Source organism: Cebus imitator, unplaced genomic scaffold (assembly GCF_001604975.1).
Source record: "Cebus imitator isolate Cc_AM_T3 unplaced genomic scaffold, Cebus_imitator-1.0 Scaffold252, whole genome shotgun sequence".
In the NCBI taxonomy this organism is placed as follows: domain Eukaryota; kingdom Metazoa; phylum Chordata; class Mammalia; order Primates; family Cebidae; genus Cebus; species Cebus imitator.
The window spans coordinates 1,516,694-1,537,124 of record NW_016107567.1 but is presented as its reverse complement, the minus strand read 5'-3'; the positions used below and the strand labels follow the sequence as shown (position 1 = coordinate 1,537,124).

Below are 20,431 nucleotides of genomic sequence, written 5' to 3'. Positions count from 1 at the left end.
AAACAAAATGGAAACAAAAAAATGGTTGCAGTGGTGTGTTAATACCACTCTAACATTCATGTTTCAACAATTATAGTTCAGAAGGAACATATGTGCATTACATTTTGCATTGAATTAGAAAATTGCCTTGTTTTTATTATCCCTGCAAATAAGCTTTAAACATGAAGTAAAATGATTTGTTTTGCAGCTCTAACACTGGACCCAAGCAGGAAGGACCAAAGGATACTGTTGTGTACACAAGAACATATGTGGAGAATAGGTATTCAAAGTTTATTTAAAGCATTCTGCTTCATTTTGTAATTTCGAAAGGATCTATGCTTAATAAGAGATGCTGTTTTTTTAGGGTGTGCTTCTTTCAAATAGAAGACCATTTATGAGTATATTGAGTTCTACATATATAATTCTTTATAATGTTTCTGATATTATATACTTGGGCTATAAATAATTATAGCCATTAGATGAACTCAATAATATTTTAATATAACAGAGGTATACATAATAGAATTGCCATTTGAAAGTTCTCACATAAATGTATATAACTATATGGTTAAAATAAGCTTTATAAAATTGCACAACTATTCCTATACTAATTTGGAGTTCTACTTGAATTAAATGATTCTATCTACTGTTGTTTACCTCCAATCTAAAATAAGGGGTATAACTTTGAGTAGTGTATCCTAGCCCAAGTTATAGGAAATTGATGTCTCACTTGAAATCTGCTGCTTGGAGTGATGGATGTTGAGGAAAATGTAAACCAAGGTCAGGGCTCAATAATTCATTTGGTTTTCAAGGAATATAAAACAAGAATTGCTCCAGCTGTGCAGTACAATAATGGTAGGGCACACAAATTCTGGTATACACAACCCATATGTTAATCCAAGCCCATTTCAAAGATGTCTCAGAGCAGAGTATTCAGGGAGGCTTCTGTGTGGAAGGCAGTTGTGACAGGGATCCAGGAAATTCAATACATGTCAGGAGGTGAGCAGTCTTCCAAAAAAGGTTTCTCAAACCCATGCATAATTTACCTTGTAAAATGCAACATCAACATTGATTTTTTTTCCTTAATCCAATTCTCACTCTCTCGTGTGTTCAAGTCAGCGATTTTTGCTGTCTTTCAATTAAGCAAAAAGTTAAAAATTTCAGAGTAAATTTTAAAGTAGTAAGTAGTTACTAAATCTGAAATAGATTGATAAAAAGATACATAATATCAAATAGTATCATAGTAAAGGCAAGGCATGAAATATTGGGGAACAATAACATAGGCATTTTCTTCTATATTTACATAGTAATCTCTCATATTTGTATCTTTATAAAATGTCACATCAATACATTTTGATTTTTAAAGAAATGTCTTATGGGAGCTAATGCCAAACAACTACAATATTGATTTTTGAATAATGAATGATTTTTTTAAGAATTAGGAATATTCTGCTAAACATCATACTCTGGATTTTTTAATTAATTTGATAGATGGATAAAATAATATTAACTTGATTCATAGAAGTACCAAGACTAAAACATACTTATTTTATTGTAATGACTATAGTTTATTTTTAAACTGCATACTATATACCATGTACGTATGTATATGTGTATCATGTTCACATACAGAACAGTAATTCTCAAAGCATAGTCTCTGGGCCAGCATCATGAGCATGACCTGGGAACTTTTTAGAAATAAAAATTATTTGGCCTCACTCCTGCCTGCTTAGTCAGAAACTCTGCAGCTACAGCCCAGGGACTTGTGTTTTAACAAACTCTTCAGGTGTTTGTGATGTGAATCCGAATTTGAGCCCCATTATTATAAACAGAAAATATGAATAGTGTGGCATATCAGGCTAACAGTCTGTTGACTAGAAACCTCTGGAAGGATTGGCTGCCTCCTGTACCTTAACCTAGCAAGGATGGTGATATACCTCAGACATCCTTAAGTTCCCTAAAATCTGCATTGACAGGCAGTGTGGTACAATACCGAGTCCCTAGAGTCACATTTGAGGTTAAATCCTTCTTTGTCATTTCCTAATCATGTAGCTTTAGTGATGTTGCTTTTCTAGTCTCAGTTTCCTCGTCAATAAAATGGGAATCGTGATATGTGCATCCTGCATAAATATATGCAAATTCTTATTTAGCATTGTAGGATTATATGTTTCATATAGTAGATGTTAGTTCTGAAGGCAGTCTGCCTACAGAAAATTTGGAGAGAGAGGGTCATGAAGTTATCACTCATTGTATGAAATAAAAGAAATATATTGCTTCTATTCTTAATATATTTCCAGGTGGCATAAGTACTTGGGAAGCAATTATGGGAGCCAGCTGGTTAGGACATTACAGATTTTATTTGTCTTCAGGAAAGAGTGGTGTTTAAAAACTGGGACAATCTACATAATAGAAAAGAAAAAACTTTAAAAAATTATACGTCTCTTGCTTTCATTCTAAGTTATTATTCTTGGAAATATTCAAGTAAAAATAAAAATCTTTTGTGCTTTCTTTAAAAGTTCAAGAATCTCAGTTTCTCCCTGGGAATGGTGTATGTGTCTATGTTCTTGCTCTGTTTGTGCTTTGTGATTTCCTTTATCTACGTTACATTCTGTGTAGCTTTCTTTAGTAAACACATGAGGTGCAAGTATACATTTCATGAAAGATGTGGACTTCTTTTCCTGCTCACACTTGTTTCTGTGTGCCTTACCCTCTCATTTATTTTGATATATATGTCACTTTGGGGGTGACTTGTGTGTCAATATTTCAATAGATTAAAAAAAGGTGTCAGTACATCATCCTGGCTTGTAACATACACAAAAATAAAATATTATGAGGCTTCATGAGACAGTGTGAGTGTGTTTTCTTATCTGCATAAGGAAAATCGCCTGATTCTCACATGTGCATATATGTTTGTTCCTAGTAAATCACCCAAGGATAGCTATCAGGAGAATGTCTCTGGAAAATATATACAAACTGTTTATTCGACTTCTGATAGGTGAGTATGTCTTTATTTCCATACATAAAAAGTACATATACATGCACACACATTTATATATACATCTTGCTGTCCTTTGTACTTAGAGATGGTTCCACTTATGTTTCTTGTCATGAATGTGCATGGACAGAACAAAGTGCAACTCAATAACGACAACTTCTGCATCCAGGAATTTGTTTCTTGGCTTCCTGGCTATTGCTGCTGCCTGATTTTGATGCACATTATCAAAAGGCCTTTCTGTGCCTTACAGCTGCCTCCCAGGCCAGCCCCTCTGCTGCTAGTGATCCCCAGGAGGCCCCAGGACTGCCACATTATTAGCGTTTAGGCTTCATTGCATCCATAGACTGTGCCCTCAGCCCTCCCTCCTTGTGTTTTTTTGCAGCCTTCTTGGCTTACAAACAGCCACGCAGATATGCTGCTGTGACCCACTCTGGGCCCAAGCTCAGTTCCCAGGAGTGGAGTATGATGCATATTGATTGAGTGCTGGTGAACTGGCCCTGTTCCAGGTTTTTGCTGTTAGTGATCCTCTTTTACTGTTTAATGTTAGTGGGTCACGTAGGTGACATTCAATGAGAGTATGACCTGCAGATTTTCAATGGAGTAAACGAATCATTTCAACCCAAGCACTAGAAACAAGTCATCATAGAAATGTCTGATATTCCACTGGTGGTGTTTCTTTGTAGCAGGGGCTGGAGGTATGACCCCAGCCAAGGTAGAGACATATCTTATTTTCATGTGAAGTCTCAGCTTCTAACACAGTGCTTGGTACCTAATGTGTACTCAGTAAATGGGTTTTTTTTTTTTTTTTTTTTTTGAAAACAGGAACCTCTGTTCCATTTTCTAAGGGAAACATGGATGAACCAGGCATCAAAATTATATCTCTTTCTTGTGACTTTTCCAATATTTGGTCCATAGCAATGCTTTGTTGAGTGTCTTGCCTATAAGTCACACCTCTTTGAGCAGTAAAGTCATCAACACTAGCATTAGAACTACAGATATCATCTGGATAACCCAATTAAAAAACAACAGAGTGAGGTTTTTCTTAATGCTTCGAAAAGATCTTTGACTAAATGTCTGATCTTAATAAAGATGATACCAACATCAATGCATTTCCTGAGCTTGTATTTTTATTGTTAAAATGGAGGAAAACTTTCTTCATAAAAGTATTGCTGTTAATACAAAGACTTCAAATCCTGTTCCTAAAGCGGCTTTGAAATTTTTCTTAGTCATCACTGCAGAATTCAATTCTCTATGAGACCAGTTGGTTATACAACCTTTACTGTTGATAGTGTGTAAAATTAGCAATGTTCTTACAGTTCTCATCTAAGCATGTCAATCCTGTTTAAAGTGGTTTCTCATGTAACGGGATGAAGTCCAAGTTCTTTTGCACATTCTCCATGGCCCTTCAGAACCTGCTCCTGCAGAATATTCACTGATGCTCAGTCCCTCCAAATACCCTCCCAGAGTAGCATATTTGTATGTTCTGTTTACTCTGCTTGGAATTCCTCTACCATTCCTTCATCCCCACCCCACCAAGCCCACCTTGAGAGCTCTTTCCTCTTCAAACAACACATACAGCACTTTTTTTCTGACAAGGTGTTCCTGACTTCACTCCAGGGGTTAGTGGTGCTTTTGGCTCTGCTCTCCTCACTCTTTCCATATCCTGTATTCCACTGCGATCATTACATCATGCTTCTTTACGTCGTGCAGTGGAAAGAGCGCTTTGTCAGAGGAGACTGTCTCACCATTCTTTGTATCTGCAGCTCCTAGATCAGTGCCTGTGGAATGAATGAAGGAAACAGAGCACCTATTTTCTACTCTAGAAGTGCTTGCAGTCTTAAATAGGAAATTAAAGTGTATGCATACATATGTGTGTGTGTTTATGGATAATCTGTAGGAAAATATTTGCCAGGTAGCTATAAGCAAGTGGGTACAGAACAAATGAAAGCAGAAAATATTTATTTATATACATGAGATTTAGAAAGAGGTTTCTAGAATGATTAAAAGTATAAAGCTAGATAAAGCTTATCTACTCTAACGCCTTTCTTCTCCCACTTATTTTCCCTCCTTTCATTTTCTCTCCTCTCTGCTCCTACTTCTGGGCTTGGTAATAGATTAGTGTTTCCTGCGTACTGCTAACTCAACACAATGAGCGCAATAGATCTTGACTCATTGTGTTGGGACCACACTGCCTCCAGTCACATCCTTACTCTTCCACTCACTAGTTTCATGATAGTGGCGTATTACTTATCCTTCTGTGCCTCAGTTTCCTTTTTACTAAAATGATGATAAAAATAATAATATTGGCTTGTCAGGAATGTTATAAAGAATAAATGAGTTTATGTAAGTAAAGTGCAGAGAAAAGTGCACTGCACATATCATATAAAGAACTACATAAATATTGGCTGCTTAATTTCACTACCCCATTACATATTCTACTCTGGAAATGTCAGGCCTGCATGCTAATCCCCTGAAACTAGTACACTCCGCAGGATGCTGTTTAAGACAGTCCTAAGACCTTACAAAAGGAAAAGGATCCTTTCCTAAGATTCTGGTGTGACTCAAGATGTTTTGGATTCTGCTGATCACATCTACAGATCATTTACTGTTAGACATCATTTTAACAAATATTTCATATTTGTTATTTAATAAATAATGTAACTCTCTTTTCTTCCCCATCAAATTTGTGATGGGGTTATGTCTTCTTGGAGAGCATAAATTTTGTCATGGGAGGTATTCTTACATCCTGAGTCTTACGGTGGCACCTTGAGGAGTGTTTTGGTGACTCTGGCCCCTACAGTCCCATCATTTTGTGAGTTTATCAACATGCTCTTGAATGGATTTCTATTTTGGGCCTATTGAATATTTTGAGAGTTGAAAATGTATATTAATCTGCAGCATAATTTTTCCATGTAATCTGTAACATGGTATATGTAAGTTAATAATTAAAAACCCTCAACTACTTCTGAGGAGTACTTGAGATATTCCCTGGTTCAACTAGGACACTGAATACCTTTATCCCACCCAGATGTACTCGTGATTTCTGATGAATTAATAATTTGAGACTTTCTTTCATGTTAATTACTTGATATCATTTTGAGGTAACTAGAAGAGTCAATTCTATTACTAGAATAAGTAAACTCCAAACTTTCCTTGATTTTGTGAAATTTTCTGAAGTATCGTCAGATACTTTCAGATATCGTCGGATACTGTTTCCACATGAGTTTATAGGGAATACATCTGTCTTTTGTATTATGGCAAATTTATTTTTAATTGCTTATGTCTCTATAGGTCTGTCATTGAAAGAGATATGTGCACTTATTGCCGAAAACCCTTGGGTGTGGAAACTAAAATGATTTTAGATGAATTACAAATTTGCTGCCATTCTACTTGCTTTAAGGTAAGGATGTGTTTATTTCACTTAACTAAATAAAAAATTGCATAATGACTGGAATAAAAATAATTGTTTAATGAAATGCATGAGATGAAGCAAAAGCTTTCAGAAGCACTGTCAGCCACGTTAATAATACACTACTTAAATATTTCTGGGTTCTTCAGCCTAAACCTCAAAGATTTGTAATTACGATCTTGGCTTTAGGCTTAGAGTTGATTACTGACACATTTATTCACTCTTACCCTAGAGATTTAAATCTGTGGAAAAAAACTCCCTCTTGATCTTTTTATAAAAGTTTTTGCAACACTTTACTAAATTATGCATTACAGAAAATATGTGATGAAATCAAAACAAGAAAATAAATTTTTGAGAGGAAAGCTAGCAGTTTCTTACATCACAAAATTAGGAGCAATGGGTTTAACAATATGTGAAAGTCAGTCTGCTTTGAGAGCATAATTAGTTAATTGTGGCTCAATAAATAATAATAAAGCTTTCATTAGTAGACTAAAGCTTCATTGTCTGTGCTTTCTTAGGATGTTTCTTTGCATTCTCTCCATAACGTTGGGTAGGTCAACATCATTGTTTTTGGTGTAACTGAAGTACTAAACAGGAATCTGAAGACCTGAGTTCTAGTCTTGCCTTTGCTTGTAACTGTTTTTGTGACTTTGGACAGCCACCTAAATTACCTTGCCTCAGTTTCCCTAACTGTAAAATGAGGTATTGACTAGACTAGTAGATCTCAATCTTGACTGCATATCATAATCATCTGGGGAGATGAGGAAAAGAGAGAATGATCAAGAGCAGCCCCAGTTAAATCATGAATCTTAGAGGTGATTATCGGGCATTGATATTTTTAAAAAACTCCTTTATTAATCTAATGTGCAGTCGGTTGGAGAAAAAATGGCCCAAATATATAGGTTCTTTCTAGTGCAATATTCTACAGTTGATACAAATTATTAAATCCACTCAAAGAATGAAATACTTTGTCAATTGATTGCTTCTATTACAATGACCTTCAAATGGTGACACATAGCAGTCAGAAATATAGTAACTCATTTTGAGCAAAACATTTCAATTTTAGAGCATAATATATAGAATCCTATATAAAAATATAATCTGCAGGTTGTATAATTAGTTATGAGAACATGAAGTTGCTTTTAGTTATGAAATATATTCAATTAAACAAAATTTAGCCTGTAGCTTTTTATTTAAAATTACTATGCAGAAAAATATAAAACAAGAATATTCTCCTGATCATCACTTTTGGTAAATATTTTCATTTATTATATTTTAGATCATTTATTTCTACTTTTAATGTAATTTCAATAAAATATTCCCAAGAATAAAAACAAACATCTTCACACTCTTAGAAAAATACTGATTGTTCTATAGCCATAGCAATAGCGAGTCACATTAACTGGTTTAGACATGTCCAATTAATCAACAACTGTTTACTTCAATGAATTTGCTTCTGAAAGCCAACCAATCAGTGACAGCCTCATGCTTGGAAGTCAGCCAATCAGCAGTGGACAGATCTAAAGCAGAAGTCAGCCTTTCCTACCTCTAACCAGTACTACTTAAAATAAACTTTTTCTCAGACCCAGTCAGATCAGCAGTTCCTTTCACTCATGAGATTGTGCCTGGACAGCATAATTAGCTCTCCCTTAAGTTAGCAAACAATAAATGCAGCTTTGTGTTTTCGTTTGAGATATTTTGTCATCTTGTCCTTGGCATAAACAATTTTGGGGCATTTATATCTACTCCACTGTGAGTGAAGTAGTAAAATCCAGTGGTAGACATCCCTTAAAACTTCCTTGATGGCAGAGATATGATGTGAGAATTTATCTGAAAAGTTCAGCACTTGGATTATAGACAAGTACACTCTTCATTGCCCTATGTTTTCTCTTGAGTCTCCATCTGAGCATTGCTGTGAAAGACAGTCCTGAATGAACTGAAAGGACTTTTCTGTGTTTGTTTCTCTAAAAATCAAGATTTCATTTACAATAAAAACTTTGTGTATATATTTTTTTCTTTAGTGTGAAATATGCAAGCAGCCTTTGGAAAATCTACAGGCAGGTGACAGTATTTGGATTTATAGACAGACAATACACTGTGGACCTTGCTACTCTAAAATTATGGGTAAGTGTTACACTCTGTAAGCATTTATCACTTTTGTTAATGTTAACGAACATTTGGTATCATTTAAAATGCTGTATTTTAATAAAGTAAAACATTTTATTAATTATATTTAGTTAAGAATTCAGCCACAGATATTTATACTATGGTAGTATTTTGTTTAATGGTACGAAATCAGTCAACTTTTATATTGTCTTCTGGTATCAGATTAGATATAGATACAACTAAACAAAAAGGTAATTTATTTTAGAAAATTTTCCATTTTTTCCCCAAACACAAAAAGATATTGTCTACTCACATAATTGTTTAAATTGAAGTCCATAGTTATAAATGACCTTTATGCTTACACTTCACAACTGTATAATTTTTAATCTAATTTGGTTATTGCATTAAATGCTTTTGAATATTACCTTTAAATTCTGTGTAATTCCATAAAAATATAACATTTAAGTTTTTTATCCATTTAAGATGAATGTTACTATAAATTGCAGTCTTAATTAGCATATATAATGTGAGAAAAGGATATTGAGGACCTGTGTTGTTAACTAACATTTTCTATGAACTACGTATGAAAGGTTTAAAAGCTAATTTAAGAGATGTTGCTCATTGTAGGCAAATTAGCAAAATTAAGTCCTGTGAAACTTGACTTGTTTTCAAAAGCTACTATTCACATTTTACTTTTAGATTCAATCGTTAGTAGATAAAATAATCAAGATGATATTGAAAAGATGGTCTACAGTACTATGTGAAAGGCACTTTTTTCCTGCTGTCTTGTTGATATAATGAATGAAAGAGGAACACTTGGGACTCTTATGGGAGATCCAAAGTATGGAATTTAATGACAAATGTGTGATATTAATGAGCAACTGGCAGACTACATCTGGAAAATGCCTTGAAAAAATATCAGAAACCCATGTTCCATCAAGCTGCAGAATCAATTACAAGAGCAAACCTAATTATGCTCATATTTGCCTTCTATTTTCTGCTTCCCCCAGAGAGTTCTCATATTCAATTTTCTTTCTGATTTAGCAATCTTATGATGATCTAATGTGATATCATGGGTCTTGATGTGCATAGTGGTAGCTCTAACATTTTTATTTTCCCAGGAGCTCATGATATGGCTTAGGGGGTGTGATTACCAAAAGACTCAGAAGTTTTTGTGTCTTCCCCCTATATGTACTCCCTAGGCATTGCATGTTTTATAGTACATACAAGTTGTCAGGAGATGACTCGCAGACATCTCATAAAACACAGTATGACCAAAAGCCACAGTGATTATTTCAGAAGTGGAAGGAAAAGTGGAATCTTTAATTCACCACTACCCTATGGGTGAATAATTGTGAATCTTAATGATGAGCTTGTTTTTGTACTGAATTTGCTCATCTAACCTTTTTTTTTTTTCTTTTTCAGCAAAGTGGATTTCATAACTCTGGCACATGGAAATCAAGATGAAAAGTTCTCATTAAGGAATTAAAAGTTACAAGTTTTATCTTAATATTATGTAATCTAGAAAAGCTTTCACATTGAAGATCAACTCATATAAAATTAACAATTCTGCTATTGTATAAGTAATCTAATTGTTTTCAATAAGGTCACACACATAAAAAGAGGCATCTGCTCTCTGGCTAGCATCAGCAATAATTTCAAATGGCTCCAGTAACCAATGCCAAAGGAATGATGCTTCTGATAAGCAGAGAGCATTATCACTCCAACCAGGTCCATTCATGCTCCGTATGTTGGCTGTGGGTGGTGGTTTCCATTAAAGCCAAGTTTCTCATTTCCTCACCTTTATTTCTCTAAGAATTCAGATTCGTAGACATTGTTGACATCCTGAAGAACTCACAAGGAAGCAAGATATGCTTCCTTCATCTGTAAAACAAATACTACCAGCAATTTTCTCATATAGTTTCACAGAAAGATGTTAACATAAAAAGTTTTTGGACCTTAAAAATCACTAAACTTTCCAGATCTCTGTGCTATTATTTGTAACATAAGGGAGATTGGATAAAATGATGTCTAAGGTCCCTTTTTCTTCCCAAATTCTCTGATTATAAAGCAGGTTTTAGTTTGTGCTCTTTGGAAACATATATACATATGTGCTTGTTAAGCCTATTGAACTAGAAAAGACGTATCAACAATTTAAATTTAGTGTCATTGTTTAATAACAGACAAAGTGTTTGAAAACTTTTAAAAACAGAAACAGATTTATGGGTAAAAGATAAAATCATATGACATGTATACCTTACATGTTATCATTTGTTAAATTTCAAAAATCTGGATATACACATAATCTATTAGAAGTAATGGTTATGGACTAAAAAGATAAGTTCTTTAGCTTGTTATATATACTCATATTACATAGCACTATATTTATGAAAGGCTTATAAAAATAAAATGAACTATCAGTTACATAGAATCTTTATGTGAAGTATTTGTAAATATAATTCACTAACATTGATTTTGTCAATTATAGTGATCATAATCTATTATATTCTCTGTTGCATTGTATAACTTATTTTTAACTGCTCAAGCTATAGATTTTATTTTTAAGGAACTTTGCTGAAGAAATTGAACATGTAATAATTATGTGAGGAACTAGTATTATTAACAGTGAGAAACTGAACTTCTAAACTATTTTATGTACAGATAGAAACTGTTTCTAGAAAAAAGATGTGTGGAACATTGAAGTTGGGGCGGAATTCTAGAGAAGTTTTAAGGCAGTTGTGGAAAACAGCTAGAAACTAGGGAGATTAAAAGATTATCATATATTTTCCAAATGTTAATACATTTGGAATTATTCTCCTGTGTAATAATTTCATGCATCTGTTCCTCTTACAGCCTGGTTCACAAAGTGTTAAACACAAAATGCTTATCAAAATACAGCAATGTATAATTGTTGTCCTATGAAGAGGGAGCCAGGAAAAACAATTAATAATGATTTTATATTCATTAATTCATGTTTGATGAGAAGCAGTAGTAATTGAGCCACATGTTTTATTGTTCTTTTATTACATGCTATCAGAGTGATCAAAAGAAATAATTTTCTCAGAGTTGAAATTGGCTGCAGAAAAAGATGGATGAAATAGTATCCCTCCCTTTCATATAAAGCATATTAACATCTCAATGCTTTTGTAGTAATTAAAATCATCTGAATATCATTTTAAAAGCATAAAAACCTAAAAGGAACACACATCTCATTTTTCTATAGCTGTTTAATGATTCCTGTCTCCTACAATAATGTAGTAAATCAAACCAAAAGCTGTTGTAAAGATGGAATGGACGTGAAGTGGAGAAAGAAGGGCTTCTGATTCATCAAGATCCTTCATTATGTCTGATTCATCAGGATCACTTCATTATGTCTGGGTTTATTCTCACTATAGGAGTGACAGACTCCTGAAACAACTTACAAGATCTCACTTTTTGCAGGCTATTATGTTATGATTGGCACACTTTTCCTGGGCACAATTGCCTAAATCTAGGGATACTAGGTCCTGAATTCTATCATCAATAAAAAGATGTCTCTGAAAGAGAATGAATACCTTCATCATGACAATATCCTCCTTAAAAAAGAGTCAAAGACGTATAATAATCTCAGAAATAGTATAGTGTAAAATGACATTCTCTCTTTTAATAAGGCCAAGAAATAAGATTTTATTCAAGAAGTAATATGTATATCTTAATGGTTTGATTACAATCACTCAATTTATTAGATCTGAGTGATGAGATGGTCCAGCTCTCACTGTTGTGCATTCCCTGACTTATTTACTGTGATAGAAAATTGTGAGCATTTGGAACATTCAGCCTGATAAAGAGCTCTACCAAAACAAGTGACTGTTGGGTCTACAACATGGCAAACTAACAAGGATGTTGATTTTTTTTTTTGTACTACTGAATTTGCTGGTTATTTTGATACAATGTAAACAAATTGCTGTTAAACTTCCACCTATTCCACAATGCTCAACAGTTCCCAGAGCCACCTATAAGTATGTGTATAACTTGAGTAAGCCACATTCCCTCTTGGACCCATTCCCTACTGTTTAAACTATGGAGTTTAGAATATTGACTTTTGAATGTTGTCACCAACTTAAACATCACATGACTCTGAGAATCTATTCCTGCCACTTACCTGGTTCTTAGATGATATCTTTCATTAGATGCATAAGAGTTGTTGAATATTTTGTATGTACTTTGGAATTGCATGTTGACTTTATCACAACACAAATTGGGGCACCATTTCAACCCTTATTTACTAGATCTTTGTCTTGCTTAGTAAGTATCCCTTCTGGCTGGGAGTGGTGGCTCACGCCTGTAATCCCAACACTTTGGGAAGCCAAGGCTGGTGTAGGACCTGAGGTCATTTTTAAGTCTATAGATCTCTGGATTAGAAAAAGTCATATTAACACCTAACGGAGGGCACTAAGGGTCAACCAGAATTCCTAGCCTGTTAGCTGAATGGATAATTGAATGGGATTCAAAGATGTCCTCCTTGAAGAGTGTTCTGTGTGTAGGAAGAAAGGTGTACTTGGGTACTTGAACAAGCAACTATAGAAACAGTTTTTTAATATATATTGCTCTTTATTCCCAATATTCAATCTGCTTTCTTCCTTTAGTAATAGAAACTCCTTAAATTTAATGGAAACTCACAGCTAGAGACTTGTGTCCTCTTCCATTTCTTTTACCAATGTTTATAGTTTTCCTTGTAGCAGATCTTTCACTTCTTTGGTTAATTCCTATGTATTATGTATTCTTTGTCATTGTTGTAACTGGAATTATTTTCTTGATTTCTTTTTCATATGTTTGCTGTTGGTGTATATAAATGTCACTGATTTTTTGTATGTTGATTTTGCATCTTGCAACTTTACTGAATTCATTTATCAGGTCTACCCACTTTTTGGTTAAGTCATCAGGATTTTTTAAATATAAGATCTTGTAATCTGTGAACAAGGCTAATTTGACTTCTTCCTTTTCAATTTGGATGTCCTTTTTTTTTTTTCTTGCCAAATTGCTCTGGCTAGGACTTCTAGTACTATGCTGAATGTAAGTGGTAAACATGGCATCTTTGCTTTGTTCTAGATCTTAGAGAAAAGGCTTTTAATTTTTTTCCCATTCAGAATGATGTTAGCTGTGGGCTGACAGGAGATGTCTTAAGATACCTTCCCTTCTATACTGTTTCATAAAGGAATGTTGAATTTTATGGAACGTTTTTCAAAATCTATTGAAACAATATGGTTTTAGATGTAGATATAGTCTATTCTGTAGAATGCTCCATGTGCTGATGAAAAGAATGTGTATTCTATAACATTTGAATGAAATGCTCTGTAAATGTCAATTTTGATTACAGGTCTCAGATAGGGCTGAACTGCAACATGTAAGCATCTGTGCCTGCAAACTGGCTAAATTCTGCTTTACTTCATCTCTCTCATGATAAATGCAGCATCTTTGTCCATTCTAGCTGTGATAGCAAAATACAATAAACTGGGTAGCTTATCAACAAAAAAAACATTAGTTCTTAGAGTTTTGAAAGCGAAGTCTAAGATCAAGGTACCAGCAGATTTGGCTTCTGGTGTGCTCCTACTTTCTGATTCAAAGATGGCATCTTCTTGCTGTGCCCTCACATGGTAGAAAAACAAAGCAAGCCATCTGGGGCCTTTTTTATGAGGGCACCATTTCATTCAAGAGGGCCCCACCTTCATGATCCAATTACCTGCCAAAGGCCCCACCTCCAAATACCATCACATCGGAGAATAGGTTTTCGACCTATGAATTTTGGAAGGATACAAATATTCAAGCCGTAACATTCAGTAAGAAACAGCCAAAATATACTCATGTTCTAGGTTTTCCCAATCTCTTTTTCTAACATGGGCTTCATAGATAGCTAAGGCAAGTGAGAACTTTGCCAAATATTTTGCCATGGCATAAGAAGAGTCAACAGACTTTTAACTTTCAATATTTATTTCTTTGTTCCTATTACAAAAACAATTAACTATTAGGATGTGTTTTAGGTTTCTGTTATAGCACCTGATTCCTTGTACCAGTCTCTATATCAATTAGAGCAGAGATAAGTGACTATAACAAAAACCTCTAAAACACAATGGCTCAAACAAGATAGAAATTTAAAAAAATATATTTCTCACCTGAAAACCCAGGAAAGTATCCCAAGCACATGTTGCACTGCTGTCCGCTAGTATCTCATGTTGAAAGCAGAAGTCTGGGTGCGGTGGCTCACGCCTGTAATCCCAGCACTTCGGGAGGCTAAGGCAGGCAGACTTCTTGAGGCCAGGAGTTGAAGACCAGCCTGGACAACAGAGCAAAACCTCATCTCTACAAAAAATACAAAAATTAGCCAGGTGTGGTGGTGCATGCCTATAGTCCCAGCTACTTGGCAGGCTGAGGTGGGAACATCACTTGAACTCAGGAGTCAGAGGTTGCAGTAGGACAAGATCCCACCACTGCACTGCAGCCTGGGAGACAAAGCGAGACCCTGTCTCAAAAAAGAAACAAAACAAAACAAAATGACCCTGGCTCACCAGCTCTACAACTGCCTTAAAGAGAACAGAAAAAGAATGGACGTGATGAAGAAGCTACGCTATTCCTCTCACTCATATTCAGTTGGCTACTTATATCCCATTTCACACCTGACTCCAAGGGAGGTTGTGAAATATAGTTTCTAGCCACATGCCTGCTAACATGAGGGTTTTATAACTAAAGAAAGGCTGTGGGAACTGGTAGTGGTCTCAGCTATACGTTCCTGTGAGCCAGGCCTCTGACCTGGCCCCTGTGATAGCTCATCAGCAAGTGGTAGCCCATAGCCTCCTGTGAAACATCTCTTTGCATACAAAGATACTGTGATTTGATCCCCCCAGCGATTTTTATTAATTTTTTTTTCCTGTTGAACAAAGAATTTAAGATCTGGGTGGTGATTTTAGTATGATTCTGGCCTGATGTCCTTAATTTAAAAAGGCTCTGGTGATGAAGAGAGTTGGGGACCTGACTGTCTCAGGTAAACAGCCACACCTAGCTAAGGATTTAGAATTTATCTCCCAGGGGTCAAGGGCAAAGCCAACCTCTGATCGCTTCCATGAGATAGCCAGCTTGTTAGTGGCAAAGCTAAGATTGGAACCCAGTATGCTTAAGTTTCTTTCACTATATACGGGGTTTTAAAATGAATATGATAATCTAAAAATTATCCCACTAGAATAGAATACAGTGACAGACTAAGCCTTATATGTATTCTCTTATTTGGATAATGTAGTGTTTTATTAACTTTTAGAATTACAGTGACACACTGCTAACTCCTACTTAACTTGTGGTTTTTATTTGTCTGGATCGATTTTATGTCTTACATTTGCAAAGTAAGTTCTGTCCTAGCATGGATTTGTATAGATTTCTTCCTTTGTGAGTTACTTCTTGTACTCTGCATATGTCACCATTGAATTAGTTAAATTTATAGTCTTCTTGGAGCTTGTTTAACATGAGATGCTTTAAAGTATCAAACCTGGGAACTAAATAAAAATTTTACTAAAGCTGATATGCTTTCTACCCATTATATACATACCTTCAATTTACTATACTTATCACTACAGTAAAGAATACATTAAATCAGGATTTAAATCCTCCTTTAAAAGTTATTTTCCATATTTTGCTATTTTGATTATGTATTCTAGTATTTTTCTCTGGACATATAGCTTGTTGGTTTACAATTTTGGACTTGTTCTCCTCTAAATGTGGTTCCCCTTTTTGCTTTTAGGCTTTTCCATAAATACATTTATCTTACGTTTGTGTGTAGAAATATATTCACAATGCACTTCTGCAAAGTTTGTGGGTCCCTGAGACCACCCTCATTTCTATCAACTTTCGAGTTCCAGGGTCTCTAAGACCACCTTCAGTTCTGACACAACTATCAGTTTGAGAGGTCCCCCAAGAAAACTCAGGAAAGCTGTCATATTCACAGTTATTACAGGTAAAGGATACAGATTACCATAAGCCAAGGGAACAGGAGCACAGGGCAGTGTTCAGGAGACACTAAGTGTTGAGCTTCAGTTGTTCTCTCTCAGTGGGGTTGTGTGGACAGCATCTGTTTCTGCCAGCAATGATGTGTGACAATATCCTCTGAGTAGGGGCAACCAGGGAAGCTCATCCAAGCCTTGGTATCCAGAGTTTTCACTGGAATTTTGTCTTGTGTACATGGTTGACCACTCACATGGCTGACCTTAGTCTCCAGACTCTCCAGAGGTAGAGCTGATACCGCGTGGTCCAAAGTTCCCGCCATAAATCATATTGTTAGCATAAAATATCTGCCATGGTCCAAAGCCCCCAGGTAAAGAAGGACACACTTAGCAAGTAGGACATTCTAAGGCCTTAGAAGTGCTCTCCCAGGAGTCTAGGGCAAGGCCAAACCTCTCTTTGAGCAACGTTAATCTTTTTCTACACAACTTTCATGTCAATAATGTAAGTCTTGCAAATCCAGACATTCTCAGGCTTCAGTCCCATAACATTGCTACAATCAAGAAGGGTAGTTTGACTCTTGAAACATAATTAAAAAGAATTCCATCTTTCATAAGTGCCTCTCAAAGGAAGTCAAGGGGGTTCAAATACATACTTGACATCCGCTCTTATTAAAATCCCCTTTCCTCTTCTACTTCTCTCATCTTCAGGTCCAACACCCTGTCCCCAAAGGTCCCCAGCCTTCTCTGCTCTTTCTCTTCACATTATTTAATAGATTGGTTTAGGCTTAAATTTAGCAAAAAATTATATTTGCCACGTAAGAAATGAGTGGAGGTGGGGAATTGGGCTTGTCAATGTAGCTTTTCTTTCATGAGTAGGAAAAGGGGGGAAATCAAAGGTACACCCATATTGATAATGTTTTGACATCATTGCAACTCTACTCACTGGGCACTAACTGTGTTTCAGGCACTTTACATACCTGTGTTTCTGGTTCTAATATCTCAACTTTTTAGCGATGTTACAATCTGAGAAAAATTTTAACAATCATTAAGTGAAGGCAGAATTGTTCAACAAATGCTAGAGGAACATACCGGTGAAGTGCCTGATTCCATGATATTTTAATATGGTAAAGGAAATATATACCACAGGAAGAAAAATGAAAATGCATAAAGGTCAAAATATTTAGTCTCAAAGATTCTTTTTTTCTTTCGTTATTATTTTTTATTCTTATGGTTTTCTTCTAACTCAGTACTGGATGTAGGGGAGAAAAGGGAAAAATCCAAAGGTTCTAGTAAATTTTTACAAACATAAAATTCTAAAATGCAGACCTATGGATGTATATGTAACTTTTTCATAAAGTATTGAGACTCCTGTCAATTCTAATATATGTGGAGATGCTTGAATTCGTTATAAACTTTTCTTTCTTTTTTTTTTTTTTTTTTTGAGACAGGGTCTCACTCTGTCACCCAGGCTGGAGTGCAGCAGCTTGAACTTGGCTCACTGCACTCTTAACCTGCCACACTTAAGGGATCCTCCTGCCTCATCCCCTCAAGTAGCTGGGACTACAGGTGTGCACCACCATGCCTGGTTAATTTTTGTATTTTTTTAAAAAATAGAAATGGGGTTTTCCCATGTTGCTCAGGCTGATCTTGAATTCCTGAGCTCAAGCAATCTGCCTGCCTCAGCCTCCCAAAGTTCCAAGATTACAGGCGTGGGCCATCATGCCTGGCCACTGTGAACTTTTAACATACTTTCTTTAGTAGAGAAAAATGAGACAGAGAGAAACTTATTCAACGATCTTTATGCCTTAACAGGTCACCAATTCATTTGCTAAGCTGTTCATATAGATGCTTCAAGATGAATCAAAACCAAATTTGAAATACACTTTATAATTTATTATCTGGCTAAAGAAAACAACATGCCTTTCTTTCCCACCTCCATCACCCTCCACTCTCCCATCCCTACCCTACCACCACTTAACTGACACAATGGCAGTTAATACATATGTTTACCGTAGTACACTTACTATCTGTATATTTTTAGAACAGGGCACAGTATATCTCTTTAATTAACTATATTTCCTGAATCTCCTCAAATATTCAGGTAGTGCTTACATTTCACATTTCATTTATGCTATAAATGTTTTTTCCTTATTTAAGTTTATTTGAATTATGAATCAATCACTACACATTGTTGATGTGTCATCTCTTGTAGTATATAGTTTCCTCCTCCATCTCTTTTTTCCCTCTTGCAATATTGTTGTTGTGGAAGAAGGAGGATGAATGGAGGAGGAGGAGAAGGAGGAATAGAAAAAAAAAGGAACAGAAGGAAGTTGGGTCATTTGTCTTACAGGGTTATCGCTGATTGTATTTTTTGTTTTGTTTTACACATGTATCTCAGCCCCTGTATTTCAGTGTCTTGCGATGTGATCAAATTCACGTTTGGTGGTGGTGGTGGTTTGTGTGTGAAGACTACTTAATCAGTGATAATGGGTGCTTTCATCAGAGGTGCAAAATAGCTACCTATCATTTTGTGAGATTAGCAATTCCTTAGACATTGCTAAATGTGCTGTTCTCTTTTTATTTTTCTCTTCTCATTTATTAGCCAAATACATCTATGAAAAGATACTTTCCTTCAAAATAATTTTGCTATCTCGAATTTTCATAGAAAAGGCAGAATAAGAGCTTTACTCTTCATCAGTTTTCAAAATCATAAGTAAAAGCTTTAGTATCCTCCAAAGGTGATTTATATACTTAAGTATCATTTTTTAAATTTTTTTCTTTTTATTTATTTTTATTTTTATTTATTTATTTTGCTGCCAGTTTCTTCTTCTGCTATCTTTGTCCCAGTTAAGTATAATTTTGAACGATGGACATAAATATATTTTGTGTGTTTCAATCCATGACAGCTGTTGTTCTTATTCATATTTAAATGGTCCCATCTCTGGACAGTTGGGAGCTTATTCAAGCTGGCTCCTCTGTCCTTCTGACATAATTCTACTAGTTGTTGATAATAACTTTCAGGCTCATGTTGTAAATATTTGACATTATATCTCTAATAAGCCCCTTTTATTTTTTCAAGAACACTGTTCCTTTAGTGAAATATTTAAAGACCCATAATCTACTCACCAGGATTAGTCACTGCTATTGCGTTGATCAATATCTCTAGGCCATTTCAGTGGATAATGCTAAAAATACTTTTTTTATTAAAAAAGATAAATGACCTTACACTGGTATTCCAATTTAGTGTATTTCAGGACTCTAAGGTCAAACTCATTGATCTTAGTGGATATCTGTTTTTCTGTTTTTTTCCATGCTATTAATACCAGTTGTCAATGACACAAACATAATGCTCATTTGCTTTATTCCACAGTGCACACGTCAGCATATCAAAGTAACCATACCAACACCACTATCAGCAATATATTTCTGCACAAGTCAAAACAACAGTGAAATACCATTAACACCAGTTGGATTGTCTATTATTAAAAATCAAAAAATAACAGATTCTGGTGAGGTTATGGAGAAAAAGTAATGCTTATAGACTGTTGGTGGAGGTGTAAATTAGTTCAACCATTGTGGAAGACACTGTGGCGATTCCTCAAAGGCCTAAAGACAGAAATTCCATTCTACCCAGCAATCCCCATTACTGGGTATATAACCCCAAAATATAAATTGTTATAAAGACACATGCAAATATTTAGTAGGGCATCATGGTGGACGGGAAGCAGGACTAGATTGCAGCTCTGACTCAGATGGACAGAGCAGCATGTGGAGGCTCACATCATAAGTTTTAGCTCCGGAATGATCTCAAGAACAAACCAGGAACCCCAAGAGGACCCACAGACACTCTGAATGAAGTAGACTGCTTTTGCAAGACCTGGGAGACACCCCAGATACTGTGAGTGCCCAAACTGTGGAAGTGGGAAAGGGAGATCCTTTGCTTTGAACAACCCCCCTGCCCAGGGGAAATGGATGGTCTGG

At 35.4% G+C, this 20,431-nt stretch overlaps 1 protein-coding gene across 2 annotated transcripts in view; it reads left to right on the top strand.

Moving 5' to 3' along the window:
- Positions 1 to 12,443, top strand: part of SCEL (sciellin) — a 177,101-nt gene extending 164,658 nt beyond the window's left edge. For both annotated transcript variants that reach the window (XM_037727983.1, XM_037727984.1), the window contains 5 exons: positions 188 to 259; positions 2,900 to 2,974; positions 6,266 to 6,374; positions 8,405 to 8,507; positions 9,915 to 12,443. In XM_037727983.1, coding sequence (XP_037583911.1) covers positions 188 to 259; positions 2,900 to 2,974; positions 6,266 to 6,374; positions 8,405 to 8,507; positions 9,915 to 9,931 — 376 coding nt within the window. In that variant the 3' untranslated portion in view covers positions 9,932 to 12,443. The remainder of the gene's footprint in view (positions 1 to 187; positions 260 to 2,899; positions 2,975 to 6,265; positions 6,375 to 8,404; positions 8,508 to 9,914) is intronic.
- Positions 12,444 to 20,431: the final 7,988 nt, after the last annotated feature.